The sequence below is a fragment of the Megalops cyprinoides genome, chromosome 13, assembly GCF_013368585.1.
Source record: "Megalops cyprinoides isolate fMegCyp1 chromosome 13, fMegCyp1.pri, whole genome shotgun sequence".
Lineage (NCBI taxonomy): Eukaryota > Metazoa > Chordata > Actinopteri > Elopiformes > Megalopidae > Megalops > Megalops cyprinoides.
The window spans coordinates 14,017,237-14,037,950 of NC_050595.1; the positions used below are offsets into that span (position 1 = coordinate 14,017,237).

At 40.1% G+C, this 20,714-nt stretch overlaps 1 protein-coding gene across 4 annotated transcripts in view; it reads left to right on the forward strand.

Annotated features, from left to right (window-relative positions):
- Positions 1–18,802, forward strand: part of mybpc3 (myosin binding protein C3) — a 54,994-nt gene extending 36,192 nt beyond the window's left edge. For 2 of the 4 annotated variants that reach the window (XM_036543142.1, XM_036543139.1), the window contains 10 exons: positions 231–419; positions 5,622–5,756; positions 6,324–6,491; positions 10,014–10,102; positions 12,276–12,471; positions 13,222–13,361; positions 14,938–15,097; positions 15,386–15,522; positions 16,345–16,531; positions 18,291–18,802. In XM_036543142.1, the coding sequence (XP_036399035.1) occupies positions 231–419; positions 5,622–5,756; positions 6,324–6,491; positions 10,014–10,102; positions 12,276–12,471; positions 13,222–13,361; positions 14,938–15,097; positions 15,386–15,522; positions 16,345–16,531; positions 18,291–18,322 (1,433 nt within the window). In that variant the 3' untranslated portion in view covers positions 18,323–18,802. Of the gene's footprint in view, positions 1–230; positions 420–5,621; positions 5,757–6,323; positions 6,492–10,013; positions 10,103–12,275; positions 12,472–13,221; positions 13,362–14,937; positions 15,098–15,385; positions 15,523–16,344; positions 16,532–17,043; positions 17,232–18,290 lie in introns of those variants that run through there. The other 2 variants (XM_036543141.1, XM_036543140.1) reach the window with 2 other exon arrangements.
- Positions 18,803–20,714: the final 1,912 nt, after the last annotated feature.

The window sequence follows — 20,714 nt, forward strand, 5'->3', positions numbered from 1 at the left end:
TAGGTGCTGAAAAGATCTCATTTTCATTTACAGGCTTCAGTGATCATTGTTAACTGTGACCTTCTGCCAGCTGTATAGTCAGCATAATATCTGTAAAAAACTCTTATGCACACGTTTCCTAATAGCAGCAAATATTCTTGCATTGGTGACCAAATTAAAAGAGAGAAACCAGAGTTTGAGACCTATACCATGCAGTGGGACTTACTTATGTAGGCATGTTTTGCTATCAGGCTATGTACTGGAGAGGAAGAAGAAGAAGAGCTATAGGTGGATGAGGCTGAACTTTGATCCATATAAGGAGCTGACCTATGAGGCCAAGAGAATGATCGAGGGAGTGGCCTACGAAATGCGGGTCTATGCTGTGAATGCTATCGGAATGTCACGACACAGTCCTGCCTCCCAGCCCTTTGTGCCAATTGGTGAGTTCCCTTTCCAGCGACCTCTTTTAACGCTCATGAAAACGTCAACATCAAGGTGAACTCCAGGCATGGATCATTACAGGTGTTTGAAGCATGACCAATCACTTTTTATTCAAGCAGTCAGGCAGGGAGGGGGGGCAATGCTAATTATCTGACATTGCTGCAAAGCCTCAAGTCTCTCTGTCTGTGATGGATGAGGTGGCCAAATTTTTCCAACCTCTCATAGTAACTGATATGTTCTGAAATGCCATCTGATAGGATGTGGTCAGTGACTGATCATCCAGGTGATGAATGGAATATCCATCAGTAAATAGAGATATTTTTCTATGTTCTATCATATAGAGTAAACAAACCACAAAATATTTGGTATTATAGTTAATATGCATTTGTAAAATGTTTCTTCCCAGATGTGCCCGTTCGTGCCCTTGAATGGATACTGTGCACTTCAACTAACCATTATATACCATTACATTGATATATATTGCAATAGTACTAAATTTAAAAGTAAATCAGTTTTGAAAAAGTAATCTACTTTAGGACAAAAAATACAGGAATTAGAAAAGAATGAAAATTACTGCTTGAGGCATGCAACTAAACACTTCAAATTAACATTTTTTAAAGAAAACTCACCGGATATATTTCAGATAAAAATGAATCCATGGCACATTTTTAGGTTATTGTATGGTTATCTTATAATCTGCTTTTAAGAAAAATCTGTAATGTTTTGTGTAGTTTTCTTGCACCCTATAACATTTTTTCACTGCTGTAGCTTTCATAGTCAGGCAGTTTTACAGTTTTTTTTATTATTTTTCACAGCCAAGGAGTAAAATATGTACTTTATTCATTCTGTCATCCTCAGGCCAATTAAGGTCTGTTATATGACTCTTTGCACCTGCAACCAGCATGCAACACATCCTTGTCATTCCTGATTTCTGTCAGTCTGTCTGTCTTGCATAGTTGTCAAGATTGTCTAAGCATGGTGTGTCTGTAGTGTCCTGGGAGGAGAAACAGAGCCTTGAGAAACAGATCAGGGTGGTCTTTAGGAGGGCTTCCTCTTCCTCCTCCCTCCCTTGTCATCTCTCAGCCCAGTGGGTGCGGATACTGAAGTATCCGAACCAGCTCGTCTCTAATCTGGTGTCACACAGACAGCTGATTAGGAAAGTATCCGCAGCATTGCTCTCTATATATAATCGCATATTAGTGGACAGGGAGGCTTGGGCCAGCTGCACCACAGAGAGAATAGTGGCTACTGTTGGAGCTGCAGAGGATACTGCTCCTGCTGTTGCTGCTGACAGACAGCTCTGGGGAGTGGATTGAGGGAAGCCGCACAACAGGGGGGGAAAAAAGCCAGTGTAAACTGCCTGAACCTGCTGCCCGCAAAACCGACGACTGCGTGAAGATGACGAAGCCCAAGCTTCCAAAAACGGCAGAGAAGAAGCCTGCAGCGACTGAGGAGTCGGTGAGTCAGCCCACAGAGCCGGAGCCCGACGCTTCGCCAGAGGACAGCCCCAAGGAGCCTGAGGTTGAGGCACCGCCACCACCCCCGGCTGAGGAAGCGGCCTCTCAGGAGGAGGCCCCCCCTGTCGAGGACAGTGCGCCCCCTGTTGAGGAGAGTATACCCCCTGTTGAGGAGAGTACACCTCCTGTTGAGGAAAGTACACCCCCTGTTGAGGAGAGTGCACCCCCTGCTGAGGAAAGCGCACCCCCGGTTGCTGATGGGGCACCACCACCGGAAGACAGCGTTCCCCCTGCCGAGGACGGGGCACCCCCTGCTGAAGAGGGGTCCGCCCCCATCTTGGAGGAGCAGCCTGCCGCCCCCGCGGAGGAGTCCCCTGCAGAGCCAAAGCCCACCCCTGCACCTGAGCCGGAACCAGAACCTGAACCCATAGGGAGTAGGCTTCCATTTTAAGCACTTTTTTATTCCAGGGTAAATTCCTGTGGGGGAAAATACCCAAGGTGGGAAATACCTTTATGCATGGACATTACCCATACAGGGTCACATTAACTTTACAAGGCGTGACTCAAACAAAGAGGCCAGTTGTAAGAGTAAGAATTTATGAGGGTTTAGTGAATATATGGGCCATAATTTACCATTTATGTTAATGCTAGGGTTGTACCACATTGCTTTTTAATTTATTTTTTATGCATTGCAGAAAGTGGGGGATTCAGTTGTAAGCAGCTGTTTCCTTATTGAAATAATGCTATGAAATATAAATTGTGCATTGGATTGAAAATGTGTAAGCATTCTGAAGTAGTAGCAGACTGAAATGACTAATCTGCCATGCTTTTAGATATCTATATAGAAGTGTCGGATTATTTTGTTCTTCTAATTTATAGTCTCATCTCAAAAGAATGTGCAGTTGTACATTATTTCAGTATATTCTGACATAGCTAATTTTTACCTGACTTCACTATCCCTATCCATATCCATATCCATTATCCAATTCCATTGCAGTTTACTGTATCTAGATGGATAGTCTAAGGCAGCTAATTGCATGTTGATCTTCTAATAGTGCAGTTCTTTTTGATTACTCAAACGCATTGCAGTTTAAGCTCCTTAGAAGGATAAAATTAAACATGTTGGAGATCTTGTCAAAGATAAACATGGTAGCAATCTCAGTTGCAGGAAACAAGAATAATTTGTTCATTTATATTTATTCTGGCCTTGTGTGTATCTCAGTACATCTGTGTCAATACCAATATAAAGCTATGACTCCACGTTTTCCAAATGCAAGTGCTGGCCTGCAGGAGAAACTGAAATCAATATGAGCAGATTAGTGTTAAGGTGGGCAATACTTAATCTAGCGGGATACAAGGCTAAAATGGGCATTGTTATCTGAATGCATAGTTTCCGTGGATGTTTCCACCTGCATTACATTGGTTGGCTGAGGTCCACATTTCATTTTGGGGGATTAGTAAATCTTATGAAGTAAAACCCAAAGCCCCCCTCCCCATGCTAGTGAGAATGGCAGTTACCTGTACTTGCAGACATAGACGATCAAGGATACCAGCACATCAAAACGGTCAAAATGGCTGTACCAGAGATGAGACATTACATTACATGTTTGTCTATATTCACAGGGTCACATTAGTTCAGGCTCTTCCCTTCATATGATGGATCAGTCATGGAGATCCACAGATTGTTGTTGAGAGGAGTTCTCAGACTCTCAGCTCTCATTGTGTTAGGCTGCACAAAATCTGCCACAGGCAAAGGGTTTGACAGGGGCACCTTTCAAAGCAGCCTTTCTGTTGTCTTTGGATGAATGGCTTCATGCCAAATTTCCTCTTATGTCAAATGCCAGTCCTGCTTTGTTTAATGCTTGACCCATGAACATACATGTATGCCATTCCATGTAAGAGGTCACAGCTTCACCAGTTGACAGCCTCACTTTCATTTCAACCTGCTCTATGACAGCAAGTAATCCTCTGATTTAATTGCTATAAGCCTTAATACATTAGTTTCACAGCAGGTGTCAGGCCATAAATTATTTATACATTAGACTACTGGTATGTCTAATTCCAGTTTAACGTGGGTACCAGCTAGTTAACTTTAATGTGACTTGGGTATGTACAGTTTTAAATTGTTACAATGTATTCAATGTGACTTATGAATGTGAGTTGCTAATACTTATACTCCTATTTGAGAATTATCTGAGGGATACACTTAACATACAAGAAGTGATTAGTTAATTAATGTTTTACAAGTATGAAAAGTAGTTCTTAGCTACACTAGACAGACATGCCAGTGCTGTTTGTAAAACTCAGTTATTCACAACTCAGTTCTATTTATACACAGAAATGATTTGCCCATATCCAGCCCATCACTTGTGATGCAGGATCTAACTAATTAATGTTACTAAACTTGGACAATATTTCAAAATTTATCTAGCAAATGGGTTAACCAACACAGATCTCCACACAGACCACTGAAGCATACCAAAGGGCTTGCTCTTTGGGTATGTTCTGTTGGAAGTAAGAGTTGTCTTTATTGCACATGGTTCACAGTTCAAGAGCGATCAAGTAAGATGCTTTCAAAGGGACACTCAAACCTATGACAAGTATACACGTGAATATTTTTGAAAACCGCAAGGTTTTCTGCAAGTTAAGCTGACATAAATTGCAAGCGGGCTGTACAATAGAAAGCAGCATTGTATTAGTATCATTCATACCCTTGATTGAAGGGTTGTACATAAAAACTGTTTTAAATTCCTTTTACATACACTTAACACCATCCTTCTCCCTAAAACTGCTCTTTCATAGTCACAACGTATACTCAATGCACGCACTGAAGACTAAATTACTTACTGATGTAGTCTCATGGCATGGATATGGATGACATTCTACACTTTGGCATTAACTTACCAACTTCACAATTGTCCATGCAGGCAGTCTATGTGGAAGTTACAGTGTTCAGCACAGGAGAATGCCCCCAATGGTTGATTAATCAATCCTACATATAATATATAATTAATATTTCCATTTTTTGCATTTGTGTATTTCAATTGCTGTCTTTTAAATTTTATTTTTTAAAATTTCTTTTTGTCCGTTAGTGCTTTGAGCATGGTTTATGAACCTAGTATAAATGCAATGTATCATTATAAATGAAACTGGTGGATATTCCTAGCAATGTATCACAGTTGTGGTTTGAAAGGTAAAGATTTGATATAGTTCAGTAGTTGTTTCGTTATTGCTAGCTTGTTGTTACTAGCTAGACTTAAAACCTGATTTTCTGCTTTAGCAACAAGAAGCTGGTGTTGCTGGAGGTTTTCTCCTTTTCAATATAGACAAATTTGTCTAGCTTTGTCTAGACTTGTCTCAGAGCACAATCTTTAACTACTGATACCCAATGGAGTGCACGATACTGCACCTAGCATTTGAACAGTTACAAAATCTCAATGCCATTTTGGTGAATTTTCTTTCATGTGCATTAAGCTCTCATGTACCCCTCACATTGCATGGTGACATCATCATTGTTTTTATTCGGTTGAAATTTAGTATAAATGAGGCTTTAAGGCTTTAGTCAGACAATATGGGTGGGAAAACTTTGGCTTTCTCCATTAATGTCTTCAGCACAATGTACTGAAGACAGCAGCACTCACAATGCTGTGCTGGTCTGTACCACCGAGTCACTGTACAGTACAATCTGTACACCAGGATTTCAAACAAAGATCTGTGAATACTCTGTCTCCTCTCTCCTTTCAGCTCCTACCAGTGAGCCCACTGTCCTAACTGTAGATGACATCAGTGACACCACCATTTCCTTGAAGTGGAGAGCCCCAGAGCGGATGGGGTCGGCTCCCTTGGATGGCTATGCCGTTGAGTACTGCAAGGAAGGCTGTGAGTCTCACTTTAATATCCACGTCAATTCTATTCACCAATATTAGTCAAAAGAGAATTAATATTGCTTTTGCAGTGATGACCCAGGGAGTAAATGTCCATTTGGGATAAAGGACTACAAACAGTATAAGTGAACTGGTGGGAGTGTTGCCAATTTGAGAAAGAAAGGAGGTTGGAATTCAGGCAAACCTCCTAGATGAACACCCCATGCTTTGCATTAACTGCCATAGGACAGCAACAAATCTGGACCTCCATTTCAAGTTTAATTTGGACGACAGAATTTTCCACATTGACTTCTATATTGAGAATTTTAGGTGTAAGTCTCTGTCTGGCAGGGGAAACCACATTTGGCAAGGGAAATCACAATTTATCAGAAGCAGTGAAATGCATATCATTAAAAACATGATGGCAGATAACAATTTAAATGGCTAAATACTGAGAATTTTCATGCACATAGTCTTTCATATCCTAATGAGGAAAAAAACTTTATTTTAAGAGTGTGAGACCATTATTGCAGTGCATTTGACAATGTTTTCACCTAGCTTGTTGAACTCCTCTGGCTTGCAGCGGATGAATGGGTGCCAGCCTTCGAGGGTCTGACAGAGCGTAATTCTGTCACTATTCGTGACCTCCCGACGGGCGAGAGGATGCAGTTCCGCGTGCGGGCCTACAACCTCGCTGGGCCCAGCGCTCCCGCTACCCTCGCCCAGCCTGTCACCATCCGAGAGATCATGCGTGAGTCCACTTCACCATATGCTGTAGCTGTATGACTCTCACTACACAGGGTCATCATGACTCTGGTCATTGGCTGAGCTAGTTAATAAGACCACCTACTTTGCCAGGGTAGGGATTGCCTTGTCTGCAGACTGCAACTCCAGGCATTCAACCGATCATTATTTCTGAATTGAATCCATGTACCTCCTTGCCACTCTTCGGGTAGCTAGTGGGTAAAAGAACATTTTAGAGACTTGATTACGATTGTCCAGGACCAGGGCTGGATAATTCTGCTATGGTGTAGTCTCCCCAGTTGAGTCCCAAGCACAGTGACATATCCCTCCAAATCCAACAGAGTGCTTTGCAACTCCCCAATGCTCTTCTGAAAGATGCAATATGGTCCTAAATGGAATGGAAACACCCTAAATTGCCCATGTGCACACATTTTTGTATCTCTGGTGGCTGTCATTGGGTTTTGTAGAGCATGGGGGAGCAGAGGGAGAGCAAAGCAGGACAGTGTCTGAAACAAAAGTCAAGGTGATATCTTATGTGGGGAGGATGACAGTTTCCAGTGGCTGCATTGTCAGTTCATCATCTAGCAGCCCACCTGTCCCGGATGAGTCACAGTTATGGAACTGACTCCAATCCACCCATAAAACCCTGAGGCCCCAGACAGCTGGTACTGTGGATGAGGGCCATTAAGTTCACTAGGGTAAACCCCCAGATCCCCCAGATCCCCCCTTCCCCTGCCCCCAACCACACACACACACACACACACACACACACAGTAACGCAGCATATCATGCCTTTCCAAAGGCTGAGTGACATGCGGGAGCTTTCTACTAGTGTGTAGGGCACCCACTGTCATTTGCAGCGAATATGTTTACAAAGCTTTCCAGATCATAATGAAATCCCCTCCATGCTCAGCAATATGCTTAATCAGCTGTAACTGATGACTTGCCAGGGCAAATGCATGTATGTTTGGCTCTCCCTGACCTCTACAGCCATGTGCTACCCCCAGCCAATATCATACTGCAAAACCCATGGAAAGTATCACTCTTGCAGCCTACTAAGAAAATGTAGAAGGTTTAAAAATCCACAATACATTAGTGATAGATTAGTGTCACAACCTTAATAACGGACTGACCATTATTGGATTACCACATATTTTAGAATACCCTAGGGGAAAAAAAAACTGGATTACTCACAGAGTATGAACCATGTTCTACCCAAAATTCTGTGATACATACTTTTAGCACTGAATGAAGAATTCAGAGAGAAGTGGTTCAAATGCTGCATAACTCTGAAGTGCTTAATGCGGTACCAGCTTCAAGAGGCCTATGATTATCACTCTGTGCAGTTTTACTTTGTGCTCTTGAGGTTATTTAAAAGGTGGAATAAAAGCATGCAAAACCATACCCTACTGGTGATTATATGGAAAGCAATTAAAACAGTCATCAAACAACACATCTAAGCATATATGGCAGGAATAGTATAATGTTTTAATATTTCAAACCACCCAACAATAAAAAGACAGCTTATTCATGGTTTACTAATTATTGAAATTTATATGGTGGCCTGAGTAAGTATTCACCCCACTGGAGTTTTACCACAAATTGTTGCGGTACCACCTTAAAGATTAATAAATTTGAATGGATTTTCTTCCAACAATAAACAAAACATACTCAAGGAAAATCATTTTTATTGAAAAAGAAAATTGAATTAAAAATAGAAAACAGGAATAATCCATCTTGGACTAGTAATCGCCTTGCTGAGTTATTTTTCATTTAGTACTTAGCTTCTTCCCTTTTTCAGAAATTACAGTCTCAAGTCTTCTGGTAAGTTTTCATAATTTTGCAGGTTTAGTTTTTGCCCACTCTTCCATGCAAAAGAAGTTGTTGCACATTATGTGGGGACTGGTGTTATGTGGCAGTCTTCAGCCCTTCCCACTGATTTTCTGTTGGTTTTAACTCTGGACTTTGACTTAGTCGCTCTAGGACTTTACTTTATTTTTTTTAAGCCGCTGTAGAGTTGCTTGTGCTCTGTGTTTGGGGTCATTGTCCTGTTGAAAGATAAACCTCCATCCCAGTTTCAGGTCTTTTGCAGATGGTTCCAGGTTTTGCTGAAGGGTCTGCCTATATTTTTCTCCATTCATTCACCCTTCGAATCTGACAAGCCTTCCTTTCCTTGCTAATGAAAAAAACCCTACAACATAATGCTGCCACCGCCATTATTTACAGCGGAGATGGTGTGGTCAGAGTGATAAGCAGTGCCCTTCTTTCGCCAGACACAACATTACAGCCAAACAACTCAATTTTTATTTCATCAGACCACAAATGTGAGGGAGACTTCCATGTGCCTTTTTGCATGCTCCAAATTGGGTTTAAATGACATTTTTTTTAAGTATGGCTTTCTCCTTGCCATCCTACCATACAACCCTGATTTTTGGAGTACCAGAGCAATTGTTGTCTCATTCAGTTTCTCCCATTTCAGTCAGGAAACATTGTAGGTCCTTCAATGTTATACTCGGCCTCATGGTTGCAGTTATGATCAATGCCCTTCTTCCCTGGCTGCTCAGTTTAAAAGGACGGCCTGATCGACAAAGCTTCTGATTCTGTTTTAGTATCCCTCCCCTGATTTCTATCTGTGCAAAGTTTTTGCTGACTTCTTTGGAAAGCTCTTTTGACTTCATATTTCCTTGTATGGAATGGCCAATTGCGGGACCTCACACAGACAGGTGTATTCAATCTTACAAAGACAGGTATGTTCAATCAAAAGTGTTAACCACTTTGGTTACACACAGGTGGCTACCATCCAACAAACTGTGAGAATTCTGAAAGCAGCTGGCTGAGCCAGAGCTTATTTAGAGGAGTAATTGCTAAGGGGGTGAATACTTTTCCAGTCAAGATTTTTAGGAGTTTTGTTTTTAATTAATTCATTCATTAATTGTTTTTAATAATTAATGTTTTAGCCTCCATTTCAGCACATTGAAACAGTAAGGGAGGTTGTATAGATCAAAAGGTCTGTCAATCTGAGTTTATTTGAGTTGAAGGTTTCAGTCTGTAACACAAAAAAATGTGGTAAAAGTCCAGGGGGGTGAATACTTTCTCTGGCCATTGTATGATATGTCACAGTTGTGTATCAATGAGTCATTTGGTTGAAAGATATTAAAAGGCCTCGAAAATGTTACTTTTTTATTGGCTTCAGTTAATGTAGCCCTCACCTTGTTCACAAGGTCTTGGGTGTTTCCACTCTCAGCACATCACAGATTAGTTAGAGGAGGCCCGTCAAGGTCTTGCATGCTCATTAAAGCCCATATACGTTTACTGTTGACAGGTTGATATGATCTTAAGGGTTCGTATGACAAGCAATGGAAAGGCTCCTGAGCTTGTCCTCTATCTGAAGGTGCTGACTCAACAAGTCAAACAAGCTTGAGCATGTGAGAATTCATGTGTTGAATGTCATAATTTGGCACAGTATGCATGTAAAGCAAATCTGAATTGCTTTGAATCACCTATTTTTCCATGTTTTTTTTGTTTTCAGAGCGCCCCAAAATCTGGCTCCCTCGAAATCTTCGCCAGACTCTGATAAAAAAGGTTGGAGAAACAATAAACATAGTGATCCCTTTCCAGGTAAGACACAGATCCTGGGCTAGTCAATATCTGTGCTATCATCATACTCAGACTTTGTAATCTCATATGGAAAACACTAGTGAGAGTAGTGAGACAAGGGTACCACATCTTCAATGCTGGATGGATAATCATCTCATGACCTCACCTATGTAAAATCTGTACTGGTAGCTTTGACGTAGTTTCAAATCTGAAAGCCTGGTGAACATGTTTATTGTAATACTATCCAGAAAACTATGCAAGCAAATTCCTTCTTTACCCCAAAAAGTTGTCTTCACCAATGCTGTGCAGCATCCCGCCATGTATTGCAATGACATTAATTACTGATGAGTGCTCTCACAGGCATTGCTCTGGATTGTCACTTTCAGGTCCTTGTGCTGTCCCTCAAAGTTAAACTTTAACCTCAAATCAAATTTGATCCCTGAAACTTATGTTGAGATGATTTAGTATATGTATATCCATGGACTAGTGATTACGGAACAAAGAGACACTGAACTGTTGTGTCTGTTGGAATTCAATTTTTATAGCTCACTTGAATTCACTATGCCATTGATCATCACTATGCAAGTTGGACAATATGAACATGCACTTATTTAACTGTAGTCGAGCTCTAGCTCTGTAGAGCAAGGATTATTTATACACAGTAATCCCAAGGCAATGCTCTTATTATTTATATGCTCCTATCAACTCGGAGGCCAAGGACAGGTTTTCTAATATAACTGTCTGCCTGGCTTCAAATATTGCCCTTACTTTACCCTCAGTGTCCTGATCTCTTATCTGTCTATTTTAATTGTAAATTGATACTGGCTGTGTACATATGCCCAGCAGAGCCCCTGGCTACTATTGTTGTCTAATGCACTTAGTTATTTTAATTAAGTCTAGGAAATACATTATGAATTTTTTTTCAATCTGGTGTTATTTGATGCCATTTTTATGTTAAAGATTGAAGTTGCATCAGGGTTACATCGACATGTTCATCACATTTTAAATCTGGAGCAATGTTACCTACCCTTTTTCTATCTCCCATCATTCCTATTCAAGTCTTGTCCCTGAAACAGCCACTGTGATTATTTTTAGATATGCATTGTGCATTACCAAGAGACATGGCTCATGATATGCAATTATCATGCATGCAAGCAACCACGTTACAATATGAAACCTTATTAGTTGTCAGAATTTTCACAGCGTTGTTTTCTGAAATAACTTTACTGCATGTGAAATCAAACACACTATGTCCCTATCTATGTCTATCTATCCTATCAATCATTATTTTCATAAAAAAGACACTCTACACTAGCCTAGCACTTAACTTTGGATCTTAATGACCTCTTGTAATACTTTGTGATAACTACTCGTCGCATAGTGATGCACTTATTTGTAAGTCTCTCTGGGTAAAAGTGTCTGCTAAATGAAGTAATGTCTATATTACACCAACTTGCTGCTTGTTGTATGTTATATGCATTTTTGCAGCATGCAATGTCAAAGAAAGATATCATATTGTTTAGCAGTCAAAAATGTCATTACCTGTATGACAATACAAAATGATGTCTCAAAATAATTTTCAGAAATTTGAACATTTTGTGCCATGGGTGTCTCAGCTTGTATCTGCTGACCTCTTGAAATCAGTCACATGACCTGTCCAAAGAGAACATGATAAAGTTCAAGTAGAGGTTGATGTTACTGGCTGAACAGGAATTCTTGTTTCAAAACAATGTCATGAACAATGGTCCATCTATTCCCATGAAGCAAAAGGCAGACCTCAGAATAACTTGCATGTCTGACAAGACCAGATTCTTTTGGTGTTTCAAAATACCATTTTCATTTTTCACTTCCCTCTTTAATTGTTGCTTTATCTCAGTTGCCAACTATATAGGGGTTTCAGTACCCTTTCTTTGAATGGGTTGCCTAGGAGCAGAAAATGCTGATTGAGTAAAAAAGCAAAGCTAAGAATAAATTTTCTCTGATATCCAAGCCTGATATGGCTGTTCTCATGGTGTGTCTATTACAATCTCTCTGAAGACAGATTATGATGGCATTCTGACCACAGTGCAAAATAACTTGGCAGTATAGCAGTGTTGCATTGGTTGATTAACAAATTGGCTCACTTCAGTCAGACACAGTCCACACACTAACAGTATAAATGCACTTTACATACCTGGCTGATCTCCCCTCTCAGGGGAAACCTCGGCCTAAAGTGACCTGGACTAGAGAGGGGGAGCCTCTGGATCCCAAACAAGTCAGCATCCGAAACAGCGATACCGACACCATCCTCTTTATTCGCAAGTCCGAGCGTAAGGACTCAGGAAAGTATGAAGTGCAAGTGCAGATTGAGAACGTAGAAGACAAGGCCGAAGTCAACATTCAGATTGTAGGTGAGGAAATCTTTCTTTATTTTATACGCTACATATTTTATCTAGTCTACGTTGTTTTCATATTCCACTTCAGTTAAGCTTCATTTCAGATAACTTAATACAAAGGGGAAATCTGATGTGATGTGGAGACTTGGTTTGAAGAAAAAACAATGTTTTCCTTGTGAAAGGGGCATGATACACCTGGACTGTTTGGTTAAAAAAATGCACCCTTTTAGTACTTATCAGCATCAATTTGTTTTAGTTTTAAATTACATATCCCGAGACACACATACACGTTAGTTCTGGTGGGACAGGTTTTCACTTTTCTATGAAATCTGCACACTAGAAGTACACTCCATGATTTAGCTCCATGACTGTCTTTGTAGGTTTGATCAAAGACAAAGTCACACTTTTAGCCAGTTGCATGGTAAATCCTTCAGTAGGTCTGAGCTCATCAGGGTATTGGAAAAACCTATAATGCCCAGTAAAATACAGTTCTTCCTAGTAATAAATATATTTAAATTTAAAGTCTATTTTCTGTCAAACCTTTTTTGCTATATAATGAGCTGCACTCTTTGAGAAAGTCATCAGAACTTGCTTTAATTAGCAGCAGTACTACACTCAAAGAATGCTCACACAGAAGTGTACCTGGCCACTGTGACATTGTGGGGTTAACAGATAATGAAGGCATGATTTTAACTGTCATGTGAAAAAGCAAGTATGAATACATAAAAACTGGGGGATAAAAATGGTCTTCTCCATACCTCTCAGACCTGCCTGGCCCACCACAGAATCTAAAGATCACGGATGTGTGGGGCTTCAATGTAGCTCTGGAGTGGAAACCACCAAAGGACAATGGGAACAGTGATATCACTGGCTACACCATCCAAAAAGCAGACAAAAAGACCATGGTGAGTGTGGATTGCAGATCACTACCTACTTTCAAGACTGAGGGCCATCTGAAGTTGACACCAAAGGTCACCATCTGCTACCATCAGCCCATTTTACAACATATAACACTTTAAGATGGCAGAGTACAATGCATATGCAGTGAGTCTCAAAGTGCCCTCAAGGCTTAGCATTAAGCTAAAGCATGACCCCTTTCTTCAGTACCGCAATGTAACATCTTTCACTACTTTCACCTTTTATTTATTGGTCCAATATGACTTTGGCTCATAGACCAAAAATCAAAAGATAAATACTGTAATAAACACAGATCTGTTAAACCTTGCAGTTTTAAAACTAAGAGATTGACCCCATTTGAAAAGAACAACCACATGCCAACTTCCATTTCACATTTTCTTCTCCATAAACTCTCCCAAGAGAACATCTGAACAAAATCCCTGGCTTGTATCAAAGACTTTGGCCAATTGGTCATTGGCTGGAACAGCACATTACCACAATGCACCCAAAGGAAGCCTGACTTAAGCTAAAGCAGTAAAGCCCTAAAACATAAGGCTATAATTGAATGGAGTATGTACACTATGCTGTGCTATGTGCTGTGTAGTCACCAGGGATATCTTTATCACCCTCCCTTGTGACTGTTTTGGCTGCCGGGCCTTCCTGTTCAACAATGTGCTTTGGAACAAGTGGATGGCATTCCAGGGCCAGACAACTCCAAGTGGGGCCATTGTGGCATGACTGTAAGGCCATCAGCAGGCAAAGCACACTCTGATCTCAGCTCCTGGCCTTTGACAGATTTATGAACTACCCACGCATTTCTCATTGTACTTTAAAGCTGCAAGGTTAACGCCTTTCAAACACTGGCCATTTGTCTGAGCATATCATGGGCCTTTTAGATCAGGTGTCACTATGAGTTATTTTTAGCCCTAATTCATTTTTCCCCTCAAGAATGATAAGCCATGAGATTATCTCAATTTAAATTATAATATGTCCATTAGGGACATGAGAAACCCCACAGCTAAATATAAAAGTGGTTTAGTTTGTGGTGCTACTGATAAATTGAGCTGGTGTGTATCATCCAGAGCAAAGACATTAAAAACAGTCATTGATGTCGCTATTCTGAATGTATATTTTATCTAATTTGATTCTAATGTCAAATAATCGGCAATGGGAATTTATAATGGAGTTGTCTGTTCACACAGACACAGATACACACACCTAATACTGTTTGACCAAATGATTGATTTTACTCTCTGTGTACTTACCTGCCTTTGTAGGCTACTTACCTGAATTAGTATTCTAAGGGTAGGTTCATGGATTGTGTGGTATAGAGAAGTACACCACTTACAGCAATCCATTACAATGTGTCTTCCTCTGTCTATATATTGCCGATACCTAAACAAAAAATCAAATTGATATTGTTATAAATCCACCGCTTTCTGATGCTAGGGCAAACAAAAAGCCATTAAAATGCCCATGTCTTACCATCTCATTATTATTAGTAGTTGTGGTATTTTGCAAATGAGTGTAACTGTTTGTCCAGGTGTGTGTTTTTGCTCTACAGATGTTTCTCTCCATCCACAGGAGTGGTTCACTGTCTTTGAACAATACCGGCGCACCAACTGTGTGGTGTCTGACCTTATCATGGGCAATGAGTACATCTTCCGTGTCTATTCGATAAACATGGTAGGCCTCAGTCCAGAGCCCTGCTTCTCCAAGGACAGTGCTTACATCCTGAAGACAGGTATATTTCCTGCCTAGAGATGTCCAAGTCACAGTAAATCAGACCAACACTTAAGTCACTATGTCAGTCAGTCCACTGTTGATCAAACCAACATTAATTCACACTAACCCCAAGTCAACCAACAGCTCAGTCACATTCAGCCGGCTAAAAGTCAGTCAAATCAACACCTGCCCATCCAAGTCTGTTGGACTAGCTACTTTTCAACCACCAGTAAACATGAACACACATTTTCATATTCATTTTCAAGGTAAAAGATACTTCTGTTAAATACAAGCACTTGTTTCTCAGGAATAGTATACAAACCACCAGTCTACAAAGAGCACAACTTCTCTGAGGCCCCAAAATTCACACACCCCCTGGTGAGCCGTTCGGTGATCGCAGGGTACAACGCCACCTTGAGCTGCTCAGTGCGGGGTATTCCCAAGGTAAGTGCAACACCGGGGACAGCTGAATCATACTGAAACATAAACAGAGGCACACTTTGAGCCTACAAATTTAGTGGCAGCATATTTTCCCCCTTCTTCTAAATAAAATTGATGTAGCTCCACCCCCCATGTTCCTATTGGTAATTTGTGAGAATATCCTCTGATATACCATGGGTATGGAATCATCGTGCATCATTTAAACACCACTGCACATTAAAAATCATTGTTGGATGAACATCAGGCTAATGTTAGCTAGCTTATTGGCTAGCTGGCCACGTAAAGTTAGAGGAGAGACCAGATTTAATAAGTTTTATTGATTACATGAAACATCATTTGCATTGTGTCTAACAACATCCATATCCATGCCAATATTCATGACATTCATAGTTTAACTGCTTGCTAGCTAGCAAATCCAAGTTAGGCTCCAAGCGAGGGAAATGACGTAGAATTGACCACATGGCACAGCATTTGCTACAAAGTTATGGACAGCCATAATTTGAGAAGAGGAAACATCTTGGCTCAACAAATGAGCCAACATGGTTTTATTTTATAAACGTGTTGTGGCACTAAACACCATGGTATATCATGAAGCAGTCCGCTTCACATTGTGGGTAATAACACCCCCTAGCTGTGCTTATATGCATGATATACCTCGGGTCCTTGGGCCATAATACTTTAATGGATTATTGAAGTGTTTACACACATATAAGATACACATGCATTATGACAATGATAAATGATAATTATGCCGTAATTAGTTCAAGCAATCAGGGGTTCAACTGCAATCCAATTTCTTTCAAATTGCGCATTGAAACCCTTCAGCCCAAAGTGACCTGGTATAAGAACAAAATGGACATATCCCAGGAGGCCAAGTATAGGATGTTCAGCAAGCAGGGTGTCCTGACATTGGAGATCCGCAAGCCCTGCCCCTTTGACGGAGGAGTGTACATGTGCAAGGCCGTCAATGATTCTGGAGAAGACACTGTGGAGTGCAAACTGGAGGTCAGATGTAAGTATCCCCAGGGCCCTATTGCCAATGAAGGCCACCAATGCCAGGACTCTGGGAATGTGGATTTCCAGCACCAGTTGGTGTTGATCAAATTTTAAATGGCCATCAACAAATAACTTCCTACTGCTATTGTCTGGGAGGAATTATTTCACAATAACTCCTTTCATCTCTGGGATAGCAGTGAACTTAAGTGAGGCTATGAAAAAATAATCCCAGTCCGTCTACCCGCTCGTGCATGCATTTCTGCACATTGCATCATCTGCCATTTCTCTGTGAAATGGTATTATGTGCATATGTGTCAAATGTGGAGGTTTGAAGCAAGATCATATATGAACATGCAACTTGTGTAAGATAACATGCTTAAACATGCCTGTTTATATACAGCATTCTGTATATATTTGACAGGATGACTGGATCAGGCTGCCATGATCCATCATTCTAAATGTGTTTGTTTCTCTCTCTGTAATACTACTGTTCTTTCCTATCCGGTCCTCTCCACTCTTCTCCCTCAGCTCCTCCATAATCAGTATTACTCAGTACTCTGTATTCTGAGTACCCATGAGGTAAGCTGTACCCAGTTCAGTCTTTAAAGGTTTTTTTTTTTTTTTGATAAGCCTTAATATTTGGCCCTTCATGTACTACTCCATACTTCACGTTAACATTAACATCATATATCCTGTATTAATACACACCAGTACTTCCTCCCACCCATTTTTTTCACATTTTTCTCAAACTGTGTTGTGAAGTCATAACTGCACACTCAGCAGTTTTTCATGCAGTATTACTAAAACAGAATTACCAAAACGAAGTATGTACTTTCCAAATAATATTACACTATAACAAGAGAGGTTTTACTGAAGTAAGGTTACTGGAATCCTCTGACGGGATGTAATACCGCCTGTAATACCTATTGGCAGACTTTCTGAAAGTCACAGGAGGTTTGATTGGAAATGTACTTCATTGCTATGAAACATAGTAGTAACAGGATGGCTTTTGAGTGTGACTGGTAGAAACATATTAACAGAACGCTCAAAGGCACAAATGAAAAGCAATGACATATTTCATTCCAGACCATCATTTCATTTTACACACCCATACACACTTCTCTGCTGAAAGCAAGCTGCACGAAGGAGGACTACGGTGCATGTCTGTCTGCAATGTGTTTGTCTGTGCTTGGTGTTTATCTGGGCTCAGTGCTCATCTGCACCTAGTGCTTGTCTCTGTATCCAATGTGAAAATACATCCCATTAAAGGGATGTACGCTATATCTTGCAATGCTCTCAACACTACTGTATCTTTGCAGTGGCATTGATGTGCAGCTCCAGGAAAAGCAGGCCATAGTATCACTCACCCACATATGTTTAAGGAAAAATATCTTCTGTTTGTGCATCTGCTTTGATGCAGCCATGCTGAAAGACAACGGCTAACCTTTGTAATGTATTGAAATAAATTGGTATTTCATCTAATTTAAAAATATATATTTTTTCTTTTTAAAATGACCAGTTGGAAATATAATGTACGTAGGCACTTTATTTTTACTAACATTGAGAGTACCATTCAATTAATTATAGCATTGGAAAATTGCCGTAGACGCCTTGCATGGCCTCTAAGGGGAATGGCTACTAAGACACCATTCTTGAAATCCAAATATTGTTTGTTTTGTTGTGTTTTGAATCTCTTATTTAGTATGAATTTAGCACATTGTTTATCTAATTGTGGAAAAAGTCACTGAACAGCAGCTACTGTGATTGCTTTGCAGCTCAAGTCACCAAAGAAGACACAAAGAAATAAAGGAGCTTTCAGAGGTCACGGTGGTCCCACCTCATCTTCCAGTGTCAATGGCATGCCTTTGGGACTTTTACATGTAATGACTATGTGACATACAGATATTTTAGAAATGTGTGTGAAATTGTGTTCTTTAATAGTATATTCAATGCTCTTTTTGTGTGTCTTACCCCTGGTAGTGAAATGGCATGATATCATCAAGCAGCATCTTTGTTTTTGTCTTCAATGAACATAATATAAAAAGCTGAAAGACCTGAGTAAATTTCATTAATACAATTGTTGTGGTTTATGCTGAGACAATTCCACAACTGTATTGTTCTGCTTTATTAGAGCTTTAAAGCTACAGTATGTGTATTCTGATTTAGGTTCTGAAATAAAATTGACTCATTTTTCTGGAGGTGTACAGTATATTTGTTTTGTTCTCCATAGGTAATGTAGCCATGTAAGATGGAATAAAACCACCTGCTGCATCTGCATCTATAACTGTTTTACCTTTGAACCACAACACATTATTCAAAGCAGAACCATCTGTTTCCAGTCATCTGGTATAGCAACATATTAAAAACAATAAAGGTACTTTTATGGTTTATTTAGGTATTTTTGATTGGTGTTGGAAATATCATGAAAAACTGCTTCCTGCATTGGTCCAAGCCAGAGGGCTGCCGCACTCAGCCATACTAACTGTGATTTAAAAGTGGATGCTAAACCAGGGCAAGAGTTAGCTGGGGCTAACCATTTCTCTTGGAGGGTCATGGTGACTCGAGACACCTGTCCGTACGTGGAAGAGAATGGAATGAGACGCTGCCCCCCCCCCCCCCCCCCATGGCCTTGGCACACCACTGTGTTTCAGTGTTGCAGTGTGTCAAAGTGGAATCAAGCTGTTCTGCGTGGTACGTTGTTGGTCGTAAATATGGCATGAGTCAAGGTGAAACAAACTGGGAAGGATCTCACTTTCAGTTTCCAGACAGCCATAGCTGACAAAAAACCCCTCCTATCTCCGGAGGAAAAAGATGCAAAAAGATGTTAGATCACTGAGGTACAAACTTTGTCTCTTCCTGTCCAGATTTATGAGGTGGAAAATTTTATGACATATACATGATGAATGAATTTCTGTCTTTTCAGATAATTTATACACATATTCATTAAATAAATATTTATTGTTGTGAGGAAACCACACAAGCACTTCAATATCTAGACAAATGCATAAATATAATACAGATAAAATAAGTCTCCGCAATAAACATTTGTATCTCAGTACTTTAAGGGCCTGCTTAAACTTTTTCAAAGCGGGTATTAAATGTGTTGATTAGTATTGTTTAATACATAAGTTAGTATAATGTATTGTTAAAGATATTTGGCACATAGATCTGCTCAAAATTATTTTGAATTAGTGTTAACGTAAATTTTGATATAGACATTCCTTAGGTCATGACATGGTCATTTGGGTTATAACAATCCGTGTGTATGCTATTTTTATTATAAATGCAGATATTTATATTAATTGTTGTACAACATAAATCCAGATTTACATTACAAAACTGTCACATTTGATATGTACTAATGCATTTATTAACTTTAAGGTTAATAGTGTAAAGGGAGAAACATATTTATAGACAGCGCATTTGTACTAGAGCTGTTCAACATTACTGCAGCAGAAGAACATCTGCGACCCCCCGTGCTCTAAGGAATATGCCACATGTTCCCGAGCACATAAATCCGCCCGAAGTAGGGTTGCCAGCTCTCGTGCATTCACCATATCATTCTTTGAAACTGTGAGTTTGCTTTGACAAAGTGTGAGTACCATGGGGGATGCAAAAGAGATGGCAACCCTGTTGAAGTTGGCCATTTTTAAAATTTGGGAATTTTAAGGGGACAAGCCTGCGCAATGCTGACGTTACGCTTGGGTCACTTCTATGAAAAGCAGCCAGACGAGCTCTGCAATGACCTTGGAAGGTTGACTGGTACTGAGCGCCCCCAATCGTGTACGAGAACCTCCGTTTTCTATGGCTGAGGTCATCCTTAGAGCCACTCTTGTTAACTATCTGATCCTTGGATGACGTGCATTTTCAGGAATGCTTTCCTGTCATTAGCCCTCCGCGCTGACCTGAAGGTTAACAAGACCAAATTACCACAGCACTGATACCCATAGTATTATGGATCACAATATCAGCACGGAACACATGTTCAGCAGGAAAGACAAGTTCCTCAGCCTGTTCTACATAACATGCCATATTGATGCTTGCTCCATTTTTGTTCAGATGAACAGCAGCAATTCTGAGAAAAATAAAATACAAAAAATATTATTAATGAATGAATTTCATCCCGTTATCAAATTTAAATCCTATTTTCCCTCCCAAATGAATTAGAGTTTTCTCATCTTAATATACAAAAGAACCCT